Source organism: Leptonychotes weddellii, chromosome 15, assembly GCF_054177405.1.
Source record: "Leptonychotes weddellii isolate Sample4059 chromosome 15, ASM5417740v2, whole genome shotgun sequence".
NCBI lineage: Eukaryota > Metazoa > Chordata > Mammalia > Carnivora > Phocidae > Leptonychotes > Leptonychotes weddellii.
Genome location: NC_138383.1, coordinates 27,946,992 through 27,971,511, shown reverse-complemented (window position 1 = coordinate 27,971,511; position 24,520 = coordinate 27,946,992). Strand labels below are relative to the sequence as shown.

General features: G+C 42.0%; 1 protein-coding gene across 7 annotated transcripts in view; it reads left to right on the top strand.

Moving 5' to 3' along the window:
• The window catches only part of TEX14 (testis expressed 14, intercellular bridge forming factor), an 84,115-nt gene extending 70,074 nt beyond the window's left edge, over positions 1 to 14,041 (top strand). For 2 of the 7 annotated variants that reach the window (XM_081805291.1, XM_081805297.1), the window contains 8 exons: positions 368 to 467; positions 1,891 to 1,965; positions 4,590 to 4,667; positions 5,420 to 5,519; positions 9,469 to 9,561; positions 11,672 to 11,781; positions 13,163 to 13,214; positions 13,682 to 14,041. In XM_081805291.1, the coding sequence (XP_081661417.1) occupies positions 368 to 467; positions 1,891 to 1,965; positions 4,590 to 4,667; positions 5,420 to 5,519; positions 9,469 to 9,561; positions 11,672 to 11,781; positions 13,163 to 13,214; positions 13,682 to 13,718 (645 nt within the window). In that variant the 3' untranslated portion in view covers positions 13,719 to 14,041. The remainder of the gene's footprint in view (positions 1 to 367; positions 468 to 1,890; positions 1,966 to 4,589; positions 4,668 to 5,419; positions 5,520 to 9,468; positions 9,562 to 11,671; positions 11,782 to 13,162; positions 13,215 to 13,681) is intronic. The other 5 variants (XM_081805294.1, XM_081805293.1, XM_081805292.1 and 2 more) reach the window with 5 other exon arrangements.
• Positions 14,042 to 24,520: the final 10,479 nt, after the last annotated feature.

Here is a 24,520-nt window from a genome sequence, read left to right as displayed (position 1 = left end):
AGTAGGGAGATAAAGAACTTTATGCTTCATTCAACCGTCTGTTAATTGGGTGTGTTCTAAGTGCCAGGTAGCCTGCCAGGCCCTCTTCTAGGCATCCAAATATAAATAAGATAGACCTAGTCCCTGCCCCGGAGGAGTTCCCCATCTAGTGAGAAAGGCTGGTGGGATCCAACACAGAGGTAGGTACTGGGCACTGCGGAGGCAAAGAGGAGTGAGAAGGGTTTGCAGAGGAGGAATGAGTTTGACTCAATCAACAAAACAAGTGGCTTCTTCCATCAGTGAAACACAGGCTTACTCTTGGAAATGGTTGAACTGCATATGGGTCTTTTGAGCTCAATCAGTTACCATGTTTATGTCTTACTTATAGAAAAGATTGTCTGCATTTACTGGGGCCGGTTCCTCCAGCATTGCTAAGTCACCTGACACATCATCATCCCATGCCACCCAGAGAAGGAGCCTGCCAAAAGGTATCCTGTGTTTTTAATATCAAAATAGAACCAAAATACAAAACAATAGTAAGCCAGTTTAAGGGAGCCTTCTTCTCATCTTTGATGCTACATTAGATTCCAACAGAAATGCTATTTTCGGGCACCTGGGTGGCTCAGTCGTTAAGCGTCTGCCTTTGGCTCAGGTCATGATCCCAGGGTCCTGGGATCGAGCCCCACATCGGGCTCCCTGCTCTGCAGGAAGCCTGCTTCTCCCTCTCCCACTCCCCATGCTTGTGTTCCCTTTCTCGCTGTCTCTCTCTCTGTCAAATAAATAAATAAAATCTTAAAAAAAAAACCAAAAGAAATGCTATTTTCCCTCTGATTATAAAAGTAAAGTATACTTATTAAACTTAGAGAATTAAAAAGAGCTTTTAAAAAACACTACCACTTAATTCTACCACCATTTTTTAACTTCTTGTACTATTTTGGCATGTATCTTTTTTTTTTTTTTTAAGTAAACTCTCTGCCCAACGTGGGGCTCAAACTCATGTCCCTGAGATGAAGGGTTGCATGCTGTACTGACTGAGCCAGCCAGGCACCCCTCTCTTTCATATTTCAGTATGCAAAAATGTATATATTTTTAGCATAGTTGAGATCATAATTGTGTGTCAGCTCTGGCCTTTTTTTTCTCTGATGCTGTATTTTGAGGATTTCCCCTTAGTCAGTGGAAGTTATTTGTAAATATATGTAATGGCTTCATAATAGTCCATTCTACATATGTTGCTTAATCATGCCCTAATGTTGAAGATTTATATTGTTTTCTAATTTTTGCTCTTTGTACAAAAATCTTTGTCTGTACCTCTGATCCCTTTCTTAGGATAGATTCTTAGGAGATGGTTTTCAAATAAAAAGGTATGAGAATGTTAAAAGCTCTTGAGGTGTATTGCCTTTGGTATATTAATTTCAGTGTCTTATGTTTTGGTACAATTTTGTGAATTATGCTGAGGGGTTTGGGTTAGTGTTATAACTGAGCAGTTAAGGAAAGGCCCAAAGAATGGTTGCTTCTGCATCCCCTGGCCTGATAATCTATAGAGAAAGACCTCCCACTTTATATGTTTTGTTCATTTTGAGTGGTCCAGAGCCTCTGTATCCCTCCAGGAGCCTGCAGCCGCTTAGTAAGAATTTGTACCTCACCTACCCTTAATATCCTTGGGGAGGAAAGGACACAGATCAATCAGTACTGGGTAAGGGGCAAAGTAGGAAAGGGTTTGTAATAAAAGGGGGAGTAAACCCATTCACATGTTAGGAGGTCTCAGCTAGGACTGCTGATGTGAAATGCTGTCTCCCTGCCTTAGTTTGTTTTACTGTTGAGAAGTCCTAGGTCAAGTCCACGTGGAAGCCGTGAAAATCCAGTTCAGGGCCAGGAAGGTGTTAAGTCATTTCCCCCTTTATCTTTTTTAAGCACTAGTAGAAGCCATTTCACAGCGTCACATTGATGAGCTACCACCACCATCTCAGGAGCTGCTTGACGAAATTGGTAAGGGATGTTTAATACCGAATGTGCTCCGTGACCACAGTGTGGTTCTTTGTCTCAAGTGTAAGCACTAGTACAAAAGACCCTCAGAAGGTCCGATCGAATGTACACAATTCAGGAAGGAGCAGTTTTCCAATAAAATGGGCCTCACACTACTCTTGAAACCTGGCCAGGATAATTAGCCTGTGTCTTTTGTCGCTTTGTTACTTAAAGGGCCTATGGTCATGATTCTAAGAGAAATAACATTTGAGTGGTTTATTATGATGAAATTCTTTTACTAAAGGGATTTTTTTACTTCCTTTTTGAACGAAACCAGCCATAACTTGGGGGCCTGATGTCTGGCTACTGAGGCCAAGACATCCTGTACTTTCAGTTTTGCCATTAGCAGGAGGTATTAAAGGTATTGGCAGCATGGATGAATCACTTTCCCAGGGGCAGAGATGTCAGTGGCATAAGACCTAATGAAACCAGAATTTTCCATTTCAGGCAGAGACCCAGTTATACCAGCTCAATTTAGTTGTAGCTGGATCAGCTGGCCCTGCCCAGCTGAGCCGATGCTGAATAAATGGAAACATTGGGACAGGTGGTTTCCTTACCCAGGAAAGACCCGACTGTTCTCTTCTTGACAGCCTGGCTGACCAGCCCCTTACCCTGAGAGGACACATCTTGTCAGACCTCTGATGGCCCAGTTCTTGGTATGGGGCCTGTAGAGAATTTCCTGAGATGCACCAGCTGGTTTTCAGGGTCTCTGAGGTTTTGTGTTTCATCAGAAAGAGAGAGGTAAATGAGGACCTATGTGGTCTGACTCAATGACAGCTATCGCAACCCCAAGCCCCTGACTGTGGGTCTGAAGAACTAGGGTGGAACCAGTCAGAGCTGCCAGAACCTTCCTTAGTTTCTTTTTCCGTACTCACGGGCCCTTCTTACCTCATCACACCTCTCCCGCATTGCCACAGGGTCATAGGGATGTTAGGTTAAGCTCTTAGGGCTCCCATCCCCACACTGGCTCTCCTTCTCTAGAAATCCCCAGGGAGTCTTTGCAAATCCTCCTCTCTAGTTGCTCTTCATAGTATAGCAATAGAACTGCTGCTTATAAGAGTAAAGGTCACCTACACATGTCCAGCTCAGGTAAATTCTCAGTGTCATTTGTTCCTTGGTCATGACTTAAGGTAGTATTTGTAGGTTCCTTTGTAGTTTGACCTTAGCAATACTTTCCCTCTGGATCCTGCTGTCTTCTCTTTCAGTCACCATATGGACTCCCCCATTTCAGCAACTGTTAGCAGGCTTCCTCCTGGGCTCCAGCCTCGTGGCACAGCTGTACCCCAGTACACTCTGAAGAAACCCTCATTTTACTTATGGGAATTATCTGGACCAGGTTTCTAGGTGATGTCTGTACTTTGACATGGGTCAGTAATTTCCCAGAAAGACAAAGCGAGAGGGCACTTGGGTAGTTTCTCCTAATAATGGGCACTCCCACGCAATTATTGTATATTATCATTCTCTTGTTCCACCTCAGGAGAGCTTTGGGGAGTGACCTGGTGTTGACATCTGTTCTTTTGGAGGACCCACATCCAAAGCTCTAGGCTTCTGACAAAGGCCTAAAGGGGAGGATCCTCTAGAACCCTAGGATATAGATGATCCTTTAAGATCAACAAGGGACTACTTTTAACAAGGATAAAAATGGATTTTTTATTTCAAATTATTTGAAATGATCAAATGGGGCCTGATGCCCAGGAGCTGCCAGGAAGCTTCCTGACCTGCAGGAAGAGAGAGCCCTGTGCCTGCACACAACAGGGCTGCATCAGGGAACCCATGGTCCCTCTGTGTTCTGCCTCCCAGCTATCTCCCTGCTCTGCGGGGAGCACTTGAAGCATACTGTGCAGCTAACAAATGCAAAGCAGGATGCGGGGTTTAGCAGATGCTTGTCTTGGTCTTGTGGTCAATTCTTTAGGAACTGGAAATTATAGATATTCTTTGCCTTCTGTCTTTTCATAAACTAGGTAAAAAATATGAAACATAGGCCACAGGGATGAGGAAAACTGGAGGTTGCTTTGATGTTGTTCCAAACTTTTTGAGAGAGGATAAAATAGAGGTTAAGAGCGTAGATCTTAGAGCTGGACCATCTAGGTTCAAATCCCAGCTCTGCATCTTACTCTGTGTGATTCCAGGCAAGGTCCTCAACCTTTCTTTACCTTCATTTCCTCATCTGCTAAACAGGAATGGAAATCACATGATCAGTCTTGTAGGATTGTTGTGAAGACTGCAAACATTAATCTTGAATGAATGTGTGTAAGTTAAAAACAGTACCTGCCACATAGAGCTCTGCAAATGTGACCTATCATCGTTACCATTTTTGTTTTTATTTTTAGTGTTGGAGGGGATTGAATGCCCTAGACCAGTGGTTCTCAAACTTTATCAGCTGTCAGAGTCACCTGGAGGCCTTGTAAAATATGATTGCTTGGCCCCACCCCCAGAGTTTCTGACTCAGTAGGTCTGAGATGAGGCCTGAGAATTTGCATATCTAAGTCAGAGTATAGGGCAACCCTTTGAGAACCACTGCCCTAGAGAATGGTATGACGTGTAAAGGAAGAAATAACTTGCCTTCTGCTTCTGTATGATTGTGACAGAGCACTTGAAGCAGGAGCAGGCCTCATCCACAGTGTTGGGGGAGAACACAGCAAGTCATCTGGGCATCACTGCAAATGGTAAGCCAACTACCCAGATTTTTTTCATCAGGTCCTTGCTGTAACACTGTCCTTGGCAGCACATTGGTACATTTGGGGGACTGTGGACCTTTAAATCAGGCACAATTCCACCTCAGTTGCCACTTTTGTACTGCAAACTATTTAATGTCTCTGAGCCTCAGTCATCCTCATCTGTAAAATGGGGATGATAATTCCTACCTCCTGATGTATGCAATAGCTCTAAGCACAGTGCCTGCTACATTGTAAGATACTGAACAAACCTTCCCTTCATAGGACTGCTGGCAGGATGAAATGAGATAGCATTATGAAATGCCTGGCATACATTAAAGGGTACTACCCTTCCCCACCCAAATTCCTTCCTTTGAGGCTTCAACCTAGAAACATCTAACAAGTGAGAACAGCGTAGTCCCCCAAAGTAAATCTGAGCAATTTGTTTCCAGGGTCTCCTGCCTCCTCTTTTATGTGTCCTTTCTTTCCTCTGTTTCCTCTGTCTCTCTTGAGTCTTGGCACAGGTAAGGTTTCTTGTCGCTTCACCTGGCACCAGAGAGCTCCCAAGACCCCAGAAGCAGCTGCTGTGGATGCAGGCACCCTGCAGACTGCCACCTGGTCCCTGGCTCTCCTGGGAAGAAGTCGTGCAGTGCATGCTTCAGGGACCACTGATAAACCTTAATTTTTTGCACTCCATTTTAAGGCAGCCTTTCTCAATTGTTTTTTGATGTTCTAATAAAGTTAAGTCTTTCAACTGTTTTTAGATCAAAGGCATTTAGAAGAACAAGCAACTAACTGTGAAAAAGAACATAGCAGTGTGCTTTGGACCAAAGAAACTCAGGATCTAGAAGAGGACACAGAGAGGTAACAGAAAAAGCTGGACTTCTGAAAGGATTTAATATATGGTATTAGTTTGTATTAGTTTTTCTTCTGATATTTGACAAATAAGATGGGAAGAAAAGGGTCTTTCTTCATACTATCCTAAATAGCCCCTATTCCTAAAAGTTTTTTGTTTTTTATTGTAGTTGTGATAAGATAAACAACATAAAATTTTCTAGGGTACAGTTCAGTAGTGTTAAGTATATTCACATTGTTGTGCAGCCAGTCTCTTAAACTTACTCATCTTACAAAACTGAGACTCTTTTATGTTATGTTAATCACCATACATTACATCATTAGTTTTTGATGTAGTGTTCCATGATTCATTGTTTGCATATAACACCCAGTGCTCCATGCAGAACGTGCCCTCTTTAATACCCACCACCAGGCTAACCCATCCTCCCCCCCCCCCCGCCCCTCTAGAACCCTCAGTTTGTTTTTCAGAGTCCATAGTCTCTCATGGTTCGTCTCCCCCTCCGATTCCCCCCCTTCATTCTTCCCCTCCTGCTATCTTCTTCTTTCAAAACTGAAACTCTTATACTCAAAAACCAACTGCCCATTCGCCCTTTCTCAGTTCCTAGCAACTGCCATTCTACTTTCTGTTTCTATGAATTTGACTCCTCTTGATACCTCATATAAGTGAAGTCATACAGTATTTGTCATTTTGTAACTGGTTTATTTCACTTAGCATAATATCCTCAAGGTTCATCCATGCAACATAGTCAGAATTTCCTTTTTTTTTTAAAGATTTTATTTATTTGAGAGAGAGAGAGCATGAGCAGTGGGAGCGGCAGAGGGAGAGGGAGAACAGGCTCTCCGCTGAGCAGAGGGCTTGATCCTGTGAGTCAGGATCATGACCTGAGCTGAAGGCAGACGCTTAACCAACTGAGCCACCCAGGCGCCCCAGAATTTCCTTCTTTTTTATGGCTGAATTCCTGTGTATGTGTGTGTGTGTTTGTGTGTCTATGTGTTATATTTTGTTTATCCATTCATGTACTGGTAGACACTGGGTGACTTCCATCTTTTGCCTACTGTGAATAATGCTGCTATGAACACGGTGTACAAATATCTCTTCTAAACATCCTGCTTTCAATTATTTTGGATATGTACCCTGAAGTGGTATTGCTGGATCACATGGTAAATCTATTTTTAATTTTTTGAGGAAATACCATACTGTTTTCCACAGCAGCTGCACCATTTTACATTCCTACCAACAGTGCACAAGGGCTCCAATTTCTTCACCTCCTTGCCAATACTTGTTATTTTCTGGATTTTTTGATAGTAGCCACTCTAATGGAATGAGTATGAGGTGATATCTCATTGTGGTTTTGATTTGCATTTCCCCAGTGATGAGTGATGTTGAATACCTTTTCATATGGTCCATGGCCATTTGTATATTTTCTCTGCAGAAATAAATATTCAAGTTCTTTGCCCATTTTTTAATAGGATTTTTTTCTTGTCAGGTTGTTTTTTTTGTTTTTGTTTTTACTTCATTTTGTGAGGCAAACATAGGTTTCAGCTTTTTAAAAAAAAAAAATGTTTCAATTAAAGGCCTTAGAAGAGAATTTTTAGGTATTTGTAGCCAAATAAGAGAAAATGGGGACAATCATCCAGACAGTTGAGTCTAAAAACACAAGGTTGTGGGGCACCTGGGTGGCTCAGTCATTAAGCGTCTGCCTTCAGCTTGGGTCATGATCCCGGGGTCCTGGGATCGAGCCCCACATTGGGCTCCCTGCTCAGCGGGAAGCCTGCTTCTCCCTCTCCCACTCCCCCTGCTTGTGTTCCTGCTCTCTCTATCTCTCTCTCTGTCAAATAAATAAATAAAAGATTTTTTTAAAAATAAATAAATAAAAAATAAAGATACAAGTTTGCCTCAAGAAACCCCATTCCATTCCTGATTCAGAGCTCTCCTTTGACCCGTGCTGTAAGGTAAACCACTTCAGCTCACCTCTTGTGCCTTCTGACTTGTTTTGCCTTGTCCTAACTGTCATTTGGGGCCAGGACTGGCATGAGGTGAGTGAGACACACTCCTTAGGCACAAAATTGAAGGAGACACCAAAAAACGCAGGAGTCAAGATAAATTATTTTAATGCGGCATTTTTAAAAATGAAAATTGATGCCAAAAAATCCACGATGAGCAAAGTGTCTAAATTTTGAAGAAAAAGAGGATCTGAATCTATCCTTGTACCATTCGTGTTATTTTTTTTTATTTTTTATTTTTTTTAAAGATTTTATTTATTTATTCATGAGAGACAGAGAGAGAGAGAGAGAGAGAGGCAGAGGGAGAAGCAGGCTCCCAAGGAGCAGAGAGCCCGATGCGGGACCTGATCCCAGGACCCCGGGATCATGACCTGAGCCGAAGGCAGACGCTTAACCATCTGAGCCACGCAGGCGCCCCATTCGTGTTATTTTAATCCTGGTCCTGTGGATCCTTAGGGTAGCCTGCAGAATTCTTTCAACTGCAAATGATAGAGAACCCCACCATTGTGCTTAGATGAGTTTGTCTCACACAAGAGGCAGTCCCACTGGCTGGCAGGGCAGGCCTGGTGTAGCAGCTTGGTGATGTGATCAGGGACTTAGGCTCTTTGGATATTCCTGCTTTGCCACCTTAGCATGTTGACCTTTATTTTCAGACTTGTCACCTCCTGGTTGCAAGATGGCTGCTGTCCACACACCAGGCAGAGATAAAAGGGTGGGGCAAAGGAATATTCTGACTCTGCCCCTTTTTATCTGGAAAGCACTTTCCCAGAAGCCCTCCCCAGCAGGAGATATAAGGCCCTACTTATATCTCACTGGCCAAATGTGATGCATGACCACCCTCAGTTGCAAGGGAGACTATAAATTGAGTTTTTAGTTTTTTAGCTGCTATAGAAGAAGGCAAGGAAGAAGAGTGCTATGAATAACTTTTAGGTAGTGAATCCAGTTTCTGTCACACTCTTCAAGGGCTAAATTATTCTGTATGAGGAAGGAGAAGAAAGACCTGGAAGGGAAGGTCTGGGAAGTGGAGGAGGAGACTGGAGCCCTGGGACCAGCAAGGAAGGTCCTGGGGAGACAGAAAAGACAAAGAGGCAAAGGGGGAAGAAAATAAATATTTTTTAAAAGTTTTAGACATCTTTTTTTTCTAGGGATGCCTGGGTGGCTCAGACAATTAAACATCTGCCTTCAGCTCAGGTCATGATCCCAGGGTCCTGGGATTGAATCCCACGGAGCTCCTTACTGAGCGGGGAGCCTGCTTCTTTTGTCTGCTGCTCCCCCTGCTTGTGTGCACTCACTCCCTCTTTCTCTGACAAATAAATAAAATCTTTAAAAAATAGTAAATAATTAAAAAAAGAAATCTTTTTTCTGTAATGTATAAATCCAGCCCTTCCAACTCCCCAAAACACCTTCAGTAAAAATGTACATCATTATTCAAGCAAAAGAAGATTAGCTCAAAAAGCCAAGTTAAATTTGGTTGTATAAAGTGCTTTGTTTGTGATCAGAAGTTGGCTACTATAACTGTTTTCCAGAAGGGCTGGCTGTGCTGGACACAGATAGGTGCCCACGGTGGGACTTCTCAGGCCTTCCAGAAACAATCTCTGCATCCTTTAGCCTCAGAGGCAGTTCTTCATCCAAAAAAAGTAGTAATGAGTGTACAGTTCTAGCCTCAGGTAGAAATTGACTTAATGACGTAGAATTGAGACTGAGTCTAACATTGGACTTTGGGAGGTAACTATGGGTGCTGAGGCTTTTGGTCAAGGGGCTAAAGAAGGGTTTTGGTCTGCATTTAAATCGGATCTCAGTGACCTCTGCTGCTGTAGGTAGTCTCACCGAGCTCTCATTTTCTCATGTGTACAGTGAAAGCATGGGTTTAAAGGGCCTTCCCCACCCTAAAACACTGTGCCTCCTTGTCATGGGACAAGAATTGTCTCAATTCTCTTCACTTACCCTTGGACAGAGCTCACTCTACTCTCGATGAGGACCTAGAAAGATGGCTACAGCCCCCTGAGGACAGCATGGAGCTACAAGATCTCCCTGAAGGTTCTACAAGGTTATTGTTCTCCCATCAGGGGATCATTTTCTTCTTTTTCAGGAAGGAGGTCTAGATTTTAGGTTTTTTTTTTTTTTTTTTTTTTAATACCTTGACTCCTTGAAGAATGAGTGTCTGGTGATGTCATTACATTGCTCTTGTTAAGCCAGCCTTGACTCCTGTCTGCCCCTCTTCCTCCAACCACCCACAGCGCTCAAGATACTGATTACCAGATTGATATCAGTATACAGAGAGGCCTCTAAGATTGCTGTACCTTGGCCCTGTCACCTTCAACATTTTCATCAGCCATTTGAATTAAATCAGAAAAGGCATGCTTATCAAATTTTTAGATAACACAAATATAAGAATGAATGCTAATGTGATAGGTGATAGACTGTGGATTCAAAATAGTCTTGACAGGTGGAAATCTTAGATTCCTCTAAAAGATGAAAGTGAGCATTGAGATGTACAGAATGTGAGGTATCTGACCTAATGGAGAATTTTTGACTGGAAGCTCCTCCTCACTGCAGTTTCATTGAAGGGAGGAAGTGTGTCTTATTTTTATATGCTCAGCATTTAGCATGCATTTTGAGACATGGTAAGAATTCAAGAAATTTTTCTTTTTCTTTTTTTTTAAAGATTTTATTTATTTGCGAGAGAGAGAATGAGAGACAGAGAGCATGAGAGGGAGGAGGGTCAGAGGGAGAAGCAGACTCCCCGCCGAGCAGGGAGCCCGATGTGGGACTCGATCCCGGAACTCCAGGATCATGACCTGAGCCGAAGGCAGTCGCTTAACCAACTGAGCCACCCAGGCGCCCCAAGAAATTTTTCTTGAAGAGGGCATAAATAGTGACTCCATGAGATCTCCGTTTGATGCAGTTGCTAAAAAGGTCAATGCAGCATTAATGCTGAACAGACAGAGATGTACTGTCCAGGGCAAGGCAATGTCTCACGCTAGAGAGGAGACTCCTGGGACACAGTGTGGAGCGTCTTCCTGGGTGCCATAGTTTAAAAGCGATGTTGACAAACAGAAGAGGGTGGCCCTAGAACAGTCAGACGTCTGGAAACCATGTCCTGTGAGAACAGCTGAAGGATCTGGGGAGGCTCAGCCTGAGAAGCACGGATGGGGTTGAGGATTTGATAGCTGCCCTCAAATACCTGAGATACTGTGAAGTGAAGAGAGTCTGCTTATTCTCTTCTCCCCCAAAGGACAGAACTAGTGACTAGAAACTGCAGAGTTAGGTATTTTTATGCAGCAAAGCACACTCTTTCTAAGAGCCATAGCCATCTGATAGAGAGAACAACTGCCTTTACACTCCCTTGACCACCAGCTCCTCCCACTCAAGCACAGGCTAGACAACGCTGGGCCCGGTCATCTGGATGGAGGTGGGAGAGACCCTCAAGGCTTCCTCCCATTCTAGAGCCTATGATTCTATCAGTGATGAGAGGTTAGGAGGGAAAAAATCCTTTTTGCTCTAGCTGGCTTTATTTTCTCTCTCATTTTACATATTTTGTTTTGAATATTTAGCAAATGAAAACAGAAGAAAATCCCTAAACAGTGTCAGATTGGTTGAACCAGCATCTGTTGAGCACTGACAGTGAGCCAAGCGCTGTGCTGGAGAAGCAGAGGGATAGGATGTCTCTGCCCTTCAGGAGCTTACCATTGAGTGGGGGAGATGCTTTCTGCTTACTAGTTTGGCAAACATGGCCTTAAATCATTAGACACTTCAATCAGAGATACTTCAGAGAGAGTTTCAGGAAATGAAGTAAGGTAATAAAATAAATGGTAGTTATAAAAAGGACACCAATTAGAACATAAGTGAAATGCTTTGTGGGGTTTGGGTAGAGGTGGATTATATAGCCTCGAGGTTGAGAGCAGAGTCTGAGACAGACTGCTTGGGTCAGATCCCAGTTCCAGGACTTACAAGGCCTGTAACTAAACTTCTCTGTGCTTCATGGTAGTGGTGACTACCTCATAGAGTTGTAATAAGAATTAAATGAGTTAATATACATTATAGCGCACAAGCTAATGCCTGGCCACTAGGGCCACCTATTATGATTCCTTTGGAGCAGTCCTGTTCTCCTGGCCATTGTGCTTATGGTTTGATGCTCAAAATCATTGTCATTGAAGGGAGGCAAATATCAAGGACCAAGAAGCTGGTGAAAAGAAGACAAAAGAGGAAGAAAGGATCAAATCAGAGAGAAGGAAATCAGACAGTTTTTTAGGAACTTCTGAAGAAGGTATGAATGAATGATTATTTATGATGTAGCCTGGAGTCCTTGGGCTGTGATAAGCATCCAAGTTATTTAGAAATACTTCCCAGATGCTATACATAATCCTTCTATGCTTTCCTCCTCTAGTTCAGCCCATGTTTTCTCTTAATTGCCAGTTGTATCTTCATCACAAAACAGTAACAACATCCAATTCTATTTCTGTTTTTTTTTTATTTTTTTATTTTTATATATTTTTTTATTCTTATGTTAATCCCCATACATTATATCATTAGTTTTAGATGAAGTGTTCCATGATTCATTGTTTGTGCATCCAATTCTATTTCTAAAGCAAGCCTTTGGCCAGTTTCATCATCTTATCTTACACACTGTCTGGGAAGATGTTTTGCTTCTAATTATCTAGTGTCTTCAAAAGAGTTCTAAATTTAGCTCACACAGAGGCTGCAGAATCTGATAAGAAATCATAAACTGGAATTTAAGTGGAGTCTACAAGTAATGTGAAAGGATAAATTAATCTTATTTCAAAACTATTTCAACAGAGCTTTAGGCGTCATTCAGAAATGACACCCCTCTATATTTAAAGTTCCTTCTACTTAGGAAGTTAGAAATGTTAACTCTTTCAGAATATCTGGTATCCCTTGTATACCTTCCCTGGTTCATTCTCATTCTCCTCCTTTCTCTGCCCTGTTTTGTGCTTTGTGGACTGTATCTCCTGGACTTCCTGGCCAGCAGGCTTCCCGTTGGTCAGTGGGAAGAGGGTAGAAGAGTAGGTGGGGTATTACTTCCCCTGCCTGCCGACTGCAACACCTAGTCTCTGCGTAGAAGTGCTGTCCCTCCAGAAGCACAGCTTCTGTGAGGCAGCCTGTCCTTCTTAGTTCCAGCTATTACTGGGTCCCAGTAACTGTTCTGCCCCACCTCCACCCCAATCCCTCTAGACTTAGCAGTGATAATGGCTTCCCACTGCTGCTGCTCACTGGACACCTTGCCAGCCCTTGTTTGCTCCCTTAACTCTGACTATCCCTGTGTGAGTGGTCACTTCGTGAAAGGGCTTGGGCATGCATTTGAATTCCTCTGGGACTCTGACCGGCACAGGGTCCAGAGTGTGTGAGCATTTAGCTAGTGTTGAATTCACTGAGAACATAATGCAGGGACTTCGTGAATTAGCATCATTAGTGTCCATTGCTGTGACAGAGAGCTGCAGAATGTTAGGAGGGGAAGCCCATTAACCGTGTTTTTAGAAAGATTCTCTCTGTAGAAGAAAACAACCATTTGTTGGTAAGACAGTTCACCCTAAACTAGAGAGAGAACACTAATGTGACTTCTGAATACTGGCACCCTTTGACCCAGACAGTAATCGGGTTGTGTTTTCTTCTTTCTATATTTCATCAAGAGGAACTAAAACCCTGTTTTTGGAAGCGACTGGGTTGGTCTGAACCATCCAGGTAATGAGTTGGCATATGCTTATAGGTCAAAGTTTACTGTCTCTAGACAACAGGAACAGGCTTTAAACATTCGCCAGCATCTAAATAAACATGAATTATAAAGTTACTAATAAATTTCTTTAAATGATAATGAATTCAGAGTTGCTCAATTTTTTATCTGTTAATGTTTATAGTTAATTAAAATATAAGGTGAAATTCATGCCAACTTTGGTGAAGTAGTCAGTAGATTCAGCACAAGAGCAGTTTTAGACAGATGGAGGACAGAATGCTGGTTTCAGTTGCTTTGCAGTTATTGTGCATTCCCATGATATACTAGTTGATTATCTCCTTTGAATATAAAGATCAAAATCCCTTTCCCTTGAATTCAGTTGAATAGAAAGAAACTGCTGTTTGTGTCTTTCAAAAATGTGTACACCAACTCAAAACTCCTTGTTGTTGTTGTTGTTCTTTAAAAAATACACACACAGGATAATCGTGCTGGATCAGAGTGACTTGTCTGACTGACGGGAATTGGATCATAGGTGGACTCCTGGCCTGAGTTGGAGCATCCTGCTCGAGAGCCCCCGCCTCTCCTCACCTGCTTCAGTCACCATCAGGGCAGTGATTCCGTAGCTCACACTCTGTTCAGTTGCCACAATAGACAGAACACTGGCCCCATCTGTTTGCAGCACATGTAACAATTTGTTTCTGGTTCACATTTCTGAAAAGTGAAAGCTTTTATTGTAAAATTTTCTCATTGTTTCCAGAATGGCTTTTGGTTTTGTTGTTTAAGATTTTTGAACACTTTAACTCCTGTTATATAATAAAATACTTACTTCTAATACCAATTTAGGTTTTAGCCGTGTAAGAGCTATTTCTTTGTTTTACTTACTGGGAGAGGAACTGCCACCCAAAGAGGCTTCAATTTCTGTTATAAAGTTTGACGTTTAATAAGCAGCTACTGCTACCACCTCTCACATAAACCGGCACCAGTCATCCATATTTTAGAATAGAAATACTGCCCTCCTCTTGGCTAGGATTGCCATAGTCCATTCCAGCTAGAATTGACTTACATGATGAAAGTACAGTTAGGAATAAAAGCCCAAGACCAAGATATTTTGAGCTCTTTAAAGTGAACAAACATCATTTCTGTATATTTCAGATTTTATACCTCGCATCACTAGTGCCTTAGAGGAATATGAACTTGTGGTAATTTAGCCTCTAATGACTACTGGCCAGATGCATACACGTGTCTAGCCTGGTTCTTATTTTATTTTAATTAATTAATTTTTTTTTAAGATTTTATTTATTTGACAGAGACACAGCGAGAGAGGGAACACAAGCAGAGGGAGTGGGAGAGGGAGAAGCAGGCTTCCCGCTGAGCAGGGAGCCCAATGTGGGGCTCGATCCCAGGACCCTGGGATCATGACCTGAGCCGAAGGCAGATGCTTAACGACTGAGCCACCCAGGCGCCCCTAGCCTGGTTTTTAGAGGATCAATATACCTTCATCTACCTCAAGTTTGGAGCCTTCACATATGAATAAAAACCTTTTCTTAGAAGGTGTGTGCTGTCATGCAGTACTAGCCAGCTAACATTTTATTCTTAGCAAATAAATAGTAGATCTTTTATTTGTGAAAACTGAATTTTTCCTGTTAAGGATGGTTGTATTCATACAGTTCTTATTAGCACCACAGAATTTTACCCTGCACAAATAAAATAGGAAGGTACAAATCTATTTGAACATTTTGAAGCAAGAGACAGTTGCTTGTCACTGTAACCAGAAGAAAATCAAAGCAGATTACTTTACAAATATATGTATAAGAAACTTGGCAGATACAGAGACTTGTAATATATAGTCCTTCCTCTCATAAACCTTTAATTGGTGAAACAAAACTAATATACCTAAAAAATATAAGGACTGATAGTCTTTATATTGTTAACATGTCAATACTACCTAAAGCAATCTATAGATCCAATGTAATCTCTTATCAGAACCCCAATGACTTGGACGCCTAGGTGGCTCAGATGGTTAAGCGTCTGCCTTCGGCTCAGGTCATGATCCCAGGGTCCTGGAATCGAGTCCTGCATTGGGCTCCCTCCTCCTTGGGAGCCTGCTTCTCCCTCTGCCTCTCTCTCTCTCATGAATAAATAAATAAAATCTTTAAAAAAGAGAACACCGGGGCGCCTGGGTGGCTCAGTTGGTTAAGCGACTGCCTTCGGCTCAGGTCATGATCCTGGAGTCCCGGGATCGAGTCCCGCATCGGGCTCCCTGCTCAGCAGGGAGTCTGCTTCTCCCTCTGACCCTCCCCCCTCTCATGCTCTCTCTATCTCCTTCTCTCTCTCAAATAAATAAATAAAAATCTTTAAAAAAAAAAAAAAACACCAATGACTTTTTTTTTTTTAATAAAGATTTTATTTGTCAGAGTGAGAGAGCCCAAGCAGGGGGAGCAGCAGGCAGAGGGAGAAGCAGGATCCCAGCTGAGCGAGGAGCCCAAGGCAGGACTTGATTCCAGGACCCTGGGATTGTTGTAAGATTTTTTCCTCTGTCGGTACCTGCGGTTCTTGGTCACGCTGCTTTGAAGAATGAAGAGGTAGACCAGACAGAGTGGTGGGCAGCAAAGCAAGGTTTATTGAGCATTAGCAAAGTGATAGTACAAAGCTCCCGAGGAGGGAGGGGACCCGGAGGGTTGCCCCCCAATGACTTTTTTTGCATAAATAGGAAAACCCTTCCTAAAATTCATATGAAATCTCAATGGACCCCAAATAGCCAAAGCAATCTTGCAAAAGAACCAAAATTGGAGGACTCACCCTTCCTGATTTCCAAACTTGCAAATCTAGCTACAGTAAGCAAAACAATATGGTACTAGTGTAAAGACAGACATACAGATCAATGGAATAGAAGAGAGAGCTGTGATAAAACTTCACACATACACTAGAACTCATACAGGAATTCAGTAAAGTGGCAGGATATAAAATCAATGCACAGAAATCAGTTGCATTTCTATACACCACCAACAAGACGGAAGAAAGAGAAATTAAGAAGTCGATCCCATTTACAATTGCACCCAAAACCATAAGATACCTAGGAATAAATCTAACCAAAGAGGCAAAGGATCTGTACTCAGAAAACTATAAAATACTCATGAAAGAAATTGAGGAAGACACAAAGAAATGGAAAAACGTTCCATGCTCATGGATTGGAAGAACAAATATTGTTAAAGTGTCTATGCTACCTAGAGCAATCTACACATTTAATACAATCCTTACCAAAATACCATCAACTTTTTTCAAAGAAATGGAACAAATAATCCTAAAATTTGTATGGAACCAGAAAAGACCCCGCATAGCCAGAGGAATGTTGAAAAAGAAAAGCAAAGCTGGCGGCATCACAATTCCGGACTTCCAGCTCTATTACAAAGCTGTCATCATCAAGACAGTATGGTACTGGCACAAAAACAGGCACATAGATCAATGGAACAGAATAGAGAGCCCAGAAATGGACCCTCAACTCTATGGTCAACTAATCTTAGACAAAGCAGGAAAGAATGTCCAGTGAAAAAAGGACAGTCTCTTCAACAAATGATGTTGGGAAAATTGGATAGCTACATGCAGAAGAATGCAACTGGACCATTTCCTTACACCACACACAAAAATAGACTCAAATGGATGAAAGACCTAAATGTGAGACAGGAATCCCATCAAAATCCTTGAGAACACAAGCAGCAACCTCTTCCTAGACACTTCGCCAAAGGCAAGGGAAGCAAGGGCAAAAATGAACTATTGGTACTTCATCAAGATAAGAAGCTTTTGCACAGCAAAGGAAACAGTCAACAAAACCAAAAGACAACTGACAGGATGGGAGACGATATTTGCAAATGACACATCAGATAAAGGGCTAGTATCCAAAATCCATAAAGAACTTATCAAACTCAACACCCAAAAAACAAATAATCCAATCAAGAAATGGGCAGAAGTCATGAACAGACATTTCTGCAAAGAAGACATCCAAATGGCCAACAGACACATGAAAAAGTGTCCAACATCTCTCGGCATTAGGGAAATACAAATCAAAACCTCAATGAGATACCACCTCACACCAGTCAGAATGGCTAAAATTAACAAGTCAGGAAACGATGGATGTTGGCGAGGATGCAGAGAAAGGGGAACCCTCCTATACTGTTGGTGGGAATGCAAGCTGGTGCAGCCACTCTGGAAAACAGTATGGAGGTTCCTCAAAAAGTTGAAAATAGAGCTACCCTACGACCCAGCAATTGCACTACTGGGTATTTACCCCAAATATACAAATGTAGGGATCCGAAGGGGCACATGTATCCCAATGTTTATAGCAGCAATGTCCACAATAGCCAAACTATGGAAAGAGCCTAGATGTCCATCAACAGATGAATGGATAAAGAAAATGTGGTATATATATACAATGGGATATTACACAGCCATCAAAAAAAATGAAATCTTGCCATTTGCAATGTGAATGGAACTAGAGGGTATTATGCTAAGTGAAATAAGTCAATCAGAGAAAGATAAGTAGCGTATGATCTCACTGATAGGAGGATTTTGAGAAGACAGAGGATCATAGGGGAAGGGAGGGAAAAATGAAACAAGATGAAACCAGAGAGGGAGACAAACCGTAAGAGACTCTTAATCTCAGGAAACAAACTGAGGGTTTCTGGAGGGGAGGGGGGTGGGAGGGATGGGGTGGCTGGGTGATAGACATTGGGGAGGGTATGTACTATGGTGAGCGCTGTGAATTGTGTAAGACTGATCAATCACAGACCTGTACCTCTGAAACAAATAATACATTATATGTTAATAAAAAAATTAAGAAAAAAACTTTGCACTTAGAGTCAAATGATTTTTGACAAGGATGCCAAGACCATGGGGAAAGGACAGTCTCTTCAACAAATGATGCTGGGAAAACTGGATCTCCACATGCAAAAGAATGAGATTCTTATCTAATATTTATCTAACACCATATACAAAAATTAACTCAAAATGGATTACCTAAATCTAAGGCTGAAAACAATAAAACTCTTAGAAGAAAACGTAGGACAAAATTTTGCAGTATTGGATTTGGCAATGATTTCTTGGATACGACATCAAAGGTACAGCCAACAAAATAAAAAATAGACATGTTAGACTTAATGAAAATTTAAAATTTCACTATCCACAGAGTGAAAAGGCAACCCCTAGAATGAGAAATAATTTGCAAATCATGTATCTGATAAGGATCTATATCCAGAATATACAGAGAACTCCTAAAATTCAACAACAACAACAAAATCCAATTCAAAATTGGGCAAGGACTTGAATACACATTTCTCCAAAGAAGATACATCAATAGTCAATCATGAAAAGATGCTCAACATCACGATTAGGAAATGCAAATCAAAACTACAATGAGTTACCACCTCACATTCTTTAAGGTGGCTACTATGGAAGAAACAGAAAACAATTGTTGGCAAAAATGTTTCAAATTAGAACCGCTGTGCACTATTGGTGGGAATGTAAGATGGTATAGTCACTTTGGAAAGCAGTATGGTTGTTCCTCAAAAAATTAAAAATAGAATTACCATATGACTAGGGGCGCCTGGGTGGCTCAAGCGGCTGCCTTCGGCTCAGGTCATGATCCTGGGGTCTTGGGATCGAGCCCCACATCTGGCTCCCTGCTCAGCGGAGAGCCTGCTTCTCCCTCTCCATCTGCCTGACACTCTGCCTACTTGTGCTCTCTCTCTCTCTCTCTCTCAAATAAAATCTTTAAAAAAAAGATTGCCATGTGACCCAACAATATATTCCACTTCTGAATATGTACCCAAAAGAATTGAAAGCAGTGTCTCCCAAGAGATATTTCTATACCAATGTTCATGGTAGCATTATAGCTAACATGTGCAACCAACAGTGTCCATAAATGGATGAAGGGACAAGCAAAATGTGGTAAATACAATGGAATATTATTCAGCTTTAAAAAGGAAAGAAATTCTGCAGTAAGCTACAATGTAGGTGAACCTTGAGGACATTATGCTAAGTGAAATAACACAATCAGAAAGAAAACACCATATGATTCCTTTTTTTTTTTTTTTTTTGAGTTACTTACAGTAGTCCAAATGCTAAAGACAGAAAGTATAATGCTGGTTGTCAGGGCTGGGGTAGGGGGAGAATAGGGAGTTACTGTTTAACAGGTATAGAGTGTTTGGGATGATGAAAAAGTTCTAGAAATGGATAGTGAGTGGTGATGGTCGCACAACATTGTTATTGTACTTCATGACAATGCATTGTAACACTTAAAAATGGCTAAAATGGTAAATTTACAAGATGAAAAGAGGGGGATGGACGGTGATGATGTTTGCATAACAGTGTGAATGTATTTAATACCACTAAACTATACACGTCAGAATAGTTAAGATGGTAAACGTTGTGTGTGTTTTACCCCAATAAATTTTTTTAAATTATGGAACAACCATAAGTGGGCTAATGAGAAATTGTGTCATATAGATTTGTTGACACAGAAAGGTGTCCATGGCATATTATTGACTAATGCTAGTAATAGGATGCTAGTAGGTACATTATGACCCCATGAAAATGTATGAATAAATGTCTACATGTGACAAATGCATAGATGTCTAGAAAGATGCTTATTAAAGTAGTAAAATGGTCTTTTCAGGTGATTTCAATTTGTTATAATTCTTTTTAAGCTATTTTCCGTTTGGAGAATAAAAGGGGTTTAGGAATACTTAAATCAGTTGGAGGTAGGACTATAATGTCATTATAATTAAGTGACCATAAATGTAGTCAATTTTATTAGGATTCACTTGAAGAAAAACTGCTTAACAGAAAGGAATGATTAGTGTAAAGCATAGAGAAATGAAATTTTAGGAGCCAGACACTGGGGATGGATGCTCAGTTAAAGCGTTGTGGGTGGGTGTATGAGGGGTGCCCTATGTATGTCTAGGGCTCTGTGACAGGCGTTGCCTTCTTGGGGATCATCATACTAACTTCTTGATCCAATTCCATGTTCACCAGGCAACTTTTCTTCCTCTTGAAGTTGGTGTGTCTATAAGGAGAGAATGACCTGGCTTTCCAATCCGCTCAACAGTTGTGTGTCTCAAAGTATATTAGTAAGTTGCTATTCTGGTTTATATATTGGGCTCTGTGCTTGGTTAATAAAGTCAACACTAGAGAAATTGATTCTACATAATTATTGCTACATAAGAAGTCACCTCCAAAACTTAGTGACTTAAAATAGCAATAACCGCGGCGCCTGGGTGGCTCAGTTGGTTAAGCGACTGCCTTCGGCTCAGGTCATGGTCCTGGAGTCCCGGGATCGAGTCCCGCATCGGGCTCCCTGCTCGGCAGGGAGTCTGCTTCTCCCTCTGACCCTCCTCCCTCTCGTGCTCTCTGTCTCTCATTCTCTCTCTGTCAAATAAATAAATAAAATCTTTAAAAAAAAATAGCAATAACCATTTTATTTTATTTATTTATTTGAGAGGGTGGGGAAGGGCCCAAGCATGAGCAGGGGGAGGGGGAGAGGGGGAAGCAGACTCCCGCTGAGCAGGGAGCCTGACTCGGGGCTTGATTCCAGGACCCCTGGATCACGGCCTGAGCTGAAGGCAGACGCTTAACTGACTGAGCCACCCAGGTGCCCCAGAAATAACCATTTATTGTCTCTAATAGTTTTTATATGTCAGGAATTCGGAAGTGGCTCAGCTAGGCAGTTGTGGCTCAGGATCTCTCCTGAGGTTATAGTTTGATGCATTTCCAATTTGGCTTACTCACATGACAAGCAAATTGGTCTGGACTGTTGACTAGGGACCTCAGTTCCTTTCTACCTGGGTCTCCCATTGAGTGTCCTCACCATATGGCAGCTGGTTTTCCCCAGAGTGAGCAATCCAAGAGACCAAGACAAAAGGTGCAATGCCATTATGATCCAGCTTCAGAAGTCACATACCATTGGAGCACCTGGGTGGCGCCGTTGGTTAAGTGTCTGACTCTTGGTTTAGGCTCAGGTTGTGATCTTGGGGTCTTGAGATCGAGCCCTGTGTTGGGCTCTGTACTCAGTGCAGAGTCTGCTTGGGATTCTCTCTCCCTCTCCCACTGCCCCTCCTCCTTGTGCTCTCTCTCTCTCAAATAAAATTTATTTATTAGAGAGAAAGAGAAGAGTGTGAGCCAGCGGGGCAGGGTGGAGAGGGGAGAGGGAGAGAGAGAATCCTCAAGCAGACTCCCTGCTGAATGCGGAGCCATTGTGGGGCTCCATCCCAGGACCTCGAGATCATGACCTGAGCCGAAACCAAGAGTGGGTCGCTCAACTGATCGAGCCACTCAGGCACCCCTAAATAAATAAATCTTAAAAAAAAAAAAAAAAGAAGTCACATACCATCATTTCTGCTAAATTCTATTGGTCACAGAGGGCAAGCCCTGATTCAGAATGAGAGGGGACTACATAAAGGCATGATTACTAGAAGGTGAGAATCATTGGGGGCCATCTGGAGACAGGCTACTACCACAGAGCCCATCAACCAAGTGGCCATCCCTGGCAATCCTGTCTCTCGCTATATGGCTTCCATTAAAAATAAAACAGTTTAATATTGCTTTTACACCGGGGCACCTGGGTGGCTCAGTTGGTTAAGCAACTGCCTTCGGCTCAGGTCATGATCCTGGAGTCCCGGGATCGAGTCCCACATCAGGCTCCCTGCTGAGCAGGGAGTCTGCTTCTCCCTCTGACCCTCTTTCCTCTCGTGCTCTCTCTCTCATTCTCTCTCTTTCAAATAAATAAATAAAATCTAAAAAAAAAAATACTGCTTTTACACCTGTCATCACATTTTATCTTCATCATACCCCTGCCAGTAGGAAAAGCAAGAGGGGCGCCTGGGTGGCTCAGTCGTTAAGCGTCTGCCTTTCGCTCAGGTCATGATCCTGGGGTCCTGGGATCGAGCCCCACATCAGGCTCCCTGCTCCTTGGGAAGCCTGCTTCTCCCTCTCCCTCTCCCCCTGCTTGTGTTCCCTCTCTCGCTGTCTCTCTCTCTCTCTGTTAAATAAATAAATAAAATCTTTTTTAAAAAAAAAGGAAAAGCAAGAGAAGCAAGGGGGCATAACCTTCAAAGAACCCACCTGTGACTCAGGCACAGATTGATTAAAGTTAGACTATTTATGAGGAGGAAAATATCAAGATTCTGTGTGTGTTTTGCAACATTTCTGTAAAATTCAACCTTTTGTGTTTACTTATCCTGAAATTGAACACTGAAAGGAAAAATGTATATTTTTCCCCAATATTAAGAGAATGTAACAACTGAGCTGATTTTAATAAGATCACAAAAGTGATAGCAGACTTAATGTTACATGTCGATAGGGAAATTCAAATTCACTCTCAATAAATTTATAAAGAGAAATATAATCTTCCCAGACAAACAAATAAGCATTATAGACTCATGGTTAAAGGTTATATATCAATAAGTCATTGTACTGAAAGTAGAATCTCAGGGGTGCCTGGGTGACTCAGTGGGTTAAGCATTTTGACTCTTGATTTTGGATCATGTCAGGATCTCAGGGTTGTGAAATTGAGCCCCCTCATCGGCCACACTGTGAGTGGAGCCTGCTTAAAATTCTCTCTCCCTCTGCCCCTCCCTGCCCCTCCCTCTCCAAAAAAAAAAAGAAGAAGAAGAAAGTAGAATCTCATAGGAAAGTTTTGTTCAAGTCAGCCAGTCTCAATTTTTTTTTAAAGATTTTATTTATTTATTTGAGAGAGAGAGACTGAGAGAGAGAGCACATGAGAGGGGGAGGGTTGGGAGGGTCAGAGGGAGAAGCAGACTCCCTGCCGAGCAGGGAGCCCGATGTGGGACTCGATCCAGGGACTCCAGGATCATGACCTGAGCCGAAGGCAGTCACTTAACCAACTGAGCCACCCAGGTGCCCCAGCCAGTCTCAATTTTATAACAATAAGATATCAAATAAATATAAATAGGAACCATCTTCACTTCAACTTGGCTTACCCTTAGTATTTTCAAGATATCTGGCTTGTAAATATTGTACTTTTATCCTTTTCTGTAAAACAAGGTATAATGGTTAGCCAAGTGTTTTATAAAGACTTGTCAGTAGCTCAAGGTTTCTCAGTCTATTGAGATTCCTGTTACCTAAAAACATGTTGGTTTTGGTTTTAATTTTGTCTTCAATAAAGGTGAATTTAAAGATCCAGAAACAATGAATCTGACCATCATATAACCACAATAATCCTTCAGAGTCAATAGTGGGATGTGGATATGGTAGAGAGGAGCCTATGAAAGGGAAAGAAAGATGATCGTGTCTCTCATCCAAAACGGTCATCCAAGATGCAAAGGCACTCTTCAAATCAAGAAAGAACCAGCGTCCATCTAATTAGGATAGCTGAGGGGAGAGGATTGTGAGAAAGGACACTAACATTTGTTATACAACACCTACCAGACATTGGTTTCCAGATGAAGAAATCAAAGCTCAGGAAAGTCAAGTAACTTGTCTAAGGTGCACAACTAGTCATTTATGATTGAAACCAATGACTAACTCCGAATCCTTCCTACAATCCTATGCTCACTCCTGGGCCGAGAATGTGAGAATTTATGATTTGAGCAATCTGGATTTTTACCCCTGGGTCAACCAAACTACCCCTGAAACCTAGAAAAGCCTGGAGCTCTATTTTTTTTTACTTCCATACAGTGCAGTTCCGAACTAAATTGGGACAACTTTGTACTTGCATCTTACTAAAACTGGGACTAACACAGAGTGATTGAGTTGAGTAGGCTTGCCTTAGTAGGATAATCAGGCTGATTCCTTCTCTGGATGAGACTGGGAATTCCTAGAATCTGGGGAGAGTAAGGGAGAGTCTGGAGACTTCTATGTGTACTAGGAAAATCTGGGTTTGCTAAGAACTTGGCCAAAGACTTGGTGGTGTCAACTCCAAAGACAAATCCTCAGTTTCCTTGCAGTTACTGCTTGAGATTCTCTGAAGGATTGTTGCTGAAGGGACATCTGGTTGGCTCAGTCAGTAGACCACGCGACTCTTGATCTCAAGGTCATGACTTCTAACCCCACATCGGGCATGGAGTCTACTTAAAAACAAATTGTGGCTGTATGCCAGGATGTTTAGTAGGAAGCTCCTTCCTTTATGACATCACCAGGCAGGTAGCTAAGGGGACTATTTGAGACACTCAGAATAACAGCCACTTTGGTGGGAGTGCAAGAACAGCAGTGTTTAAAACTGAGGGTAAATTTCCAGACTTCATTAAGACCCTCGATACAAGCCAGCCAGTAAAATATGGGATCTACCCAGAGGAGCTCAGTGTATCGG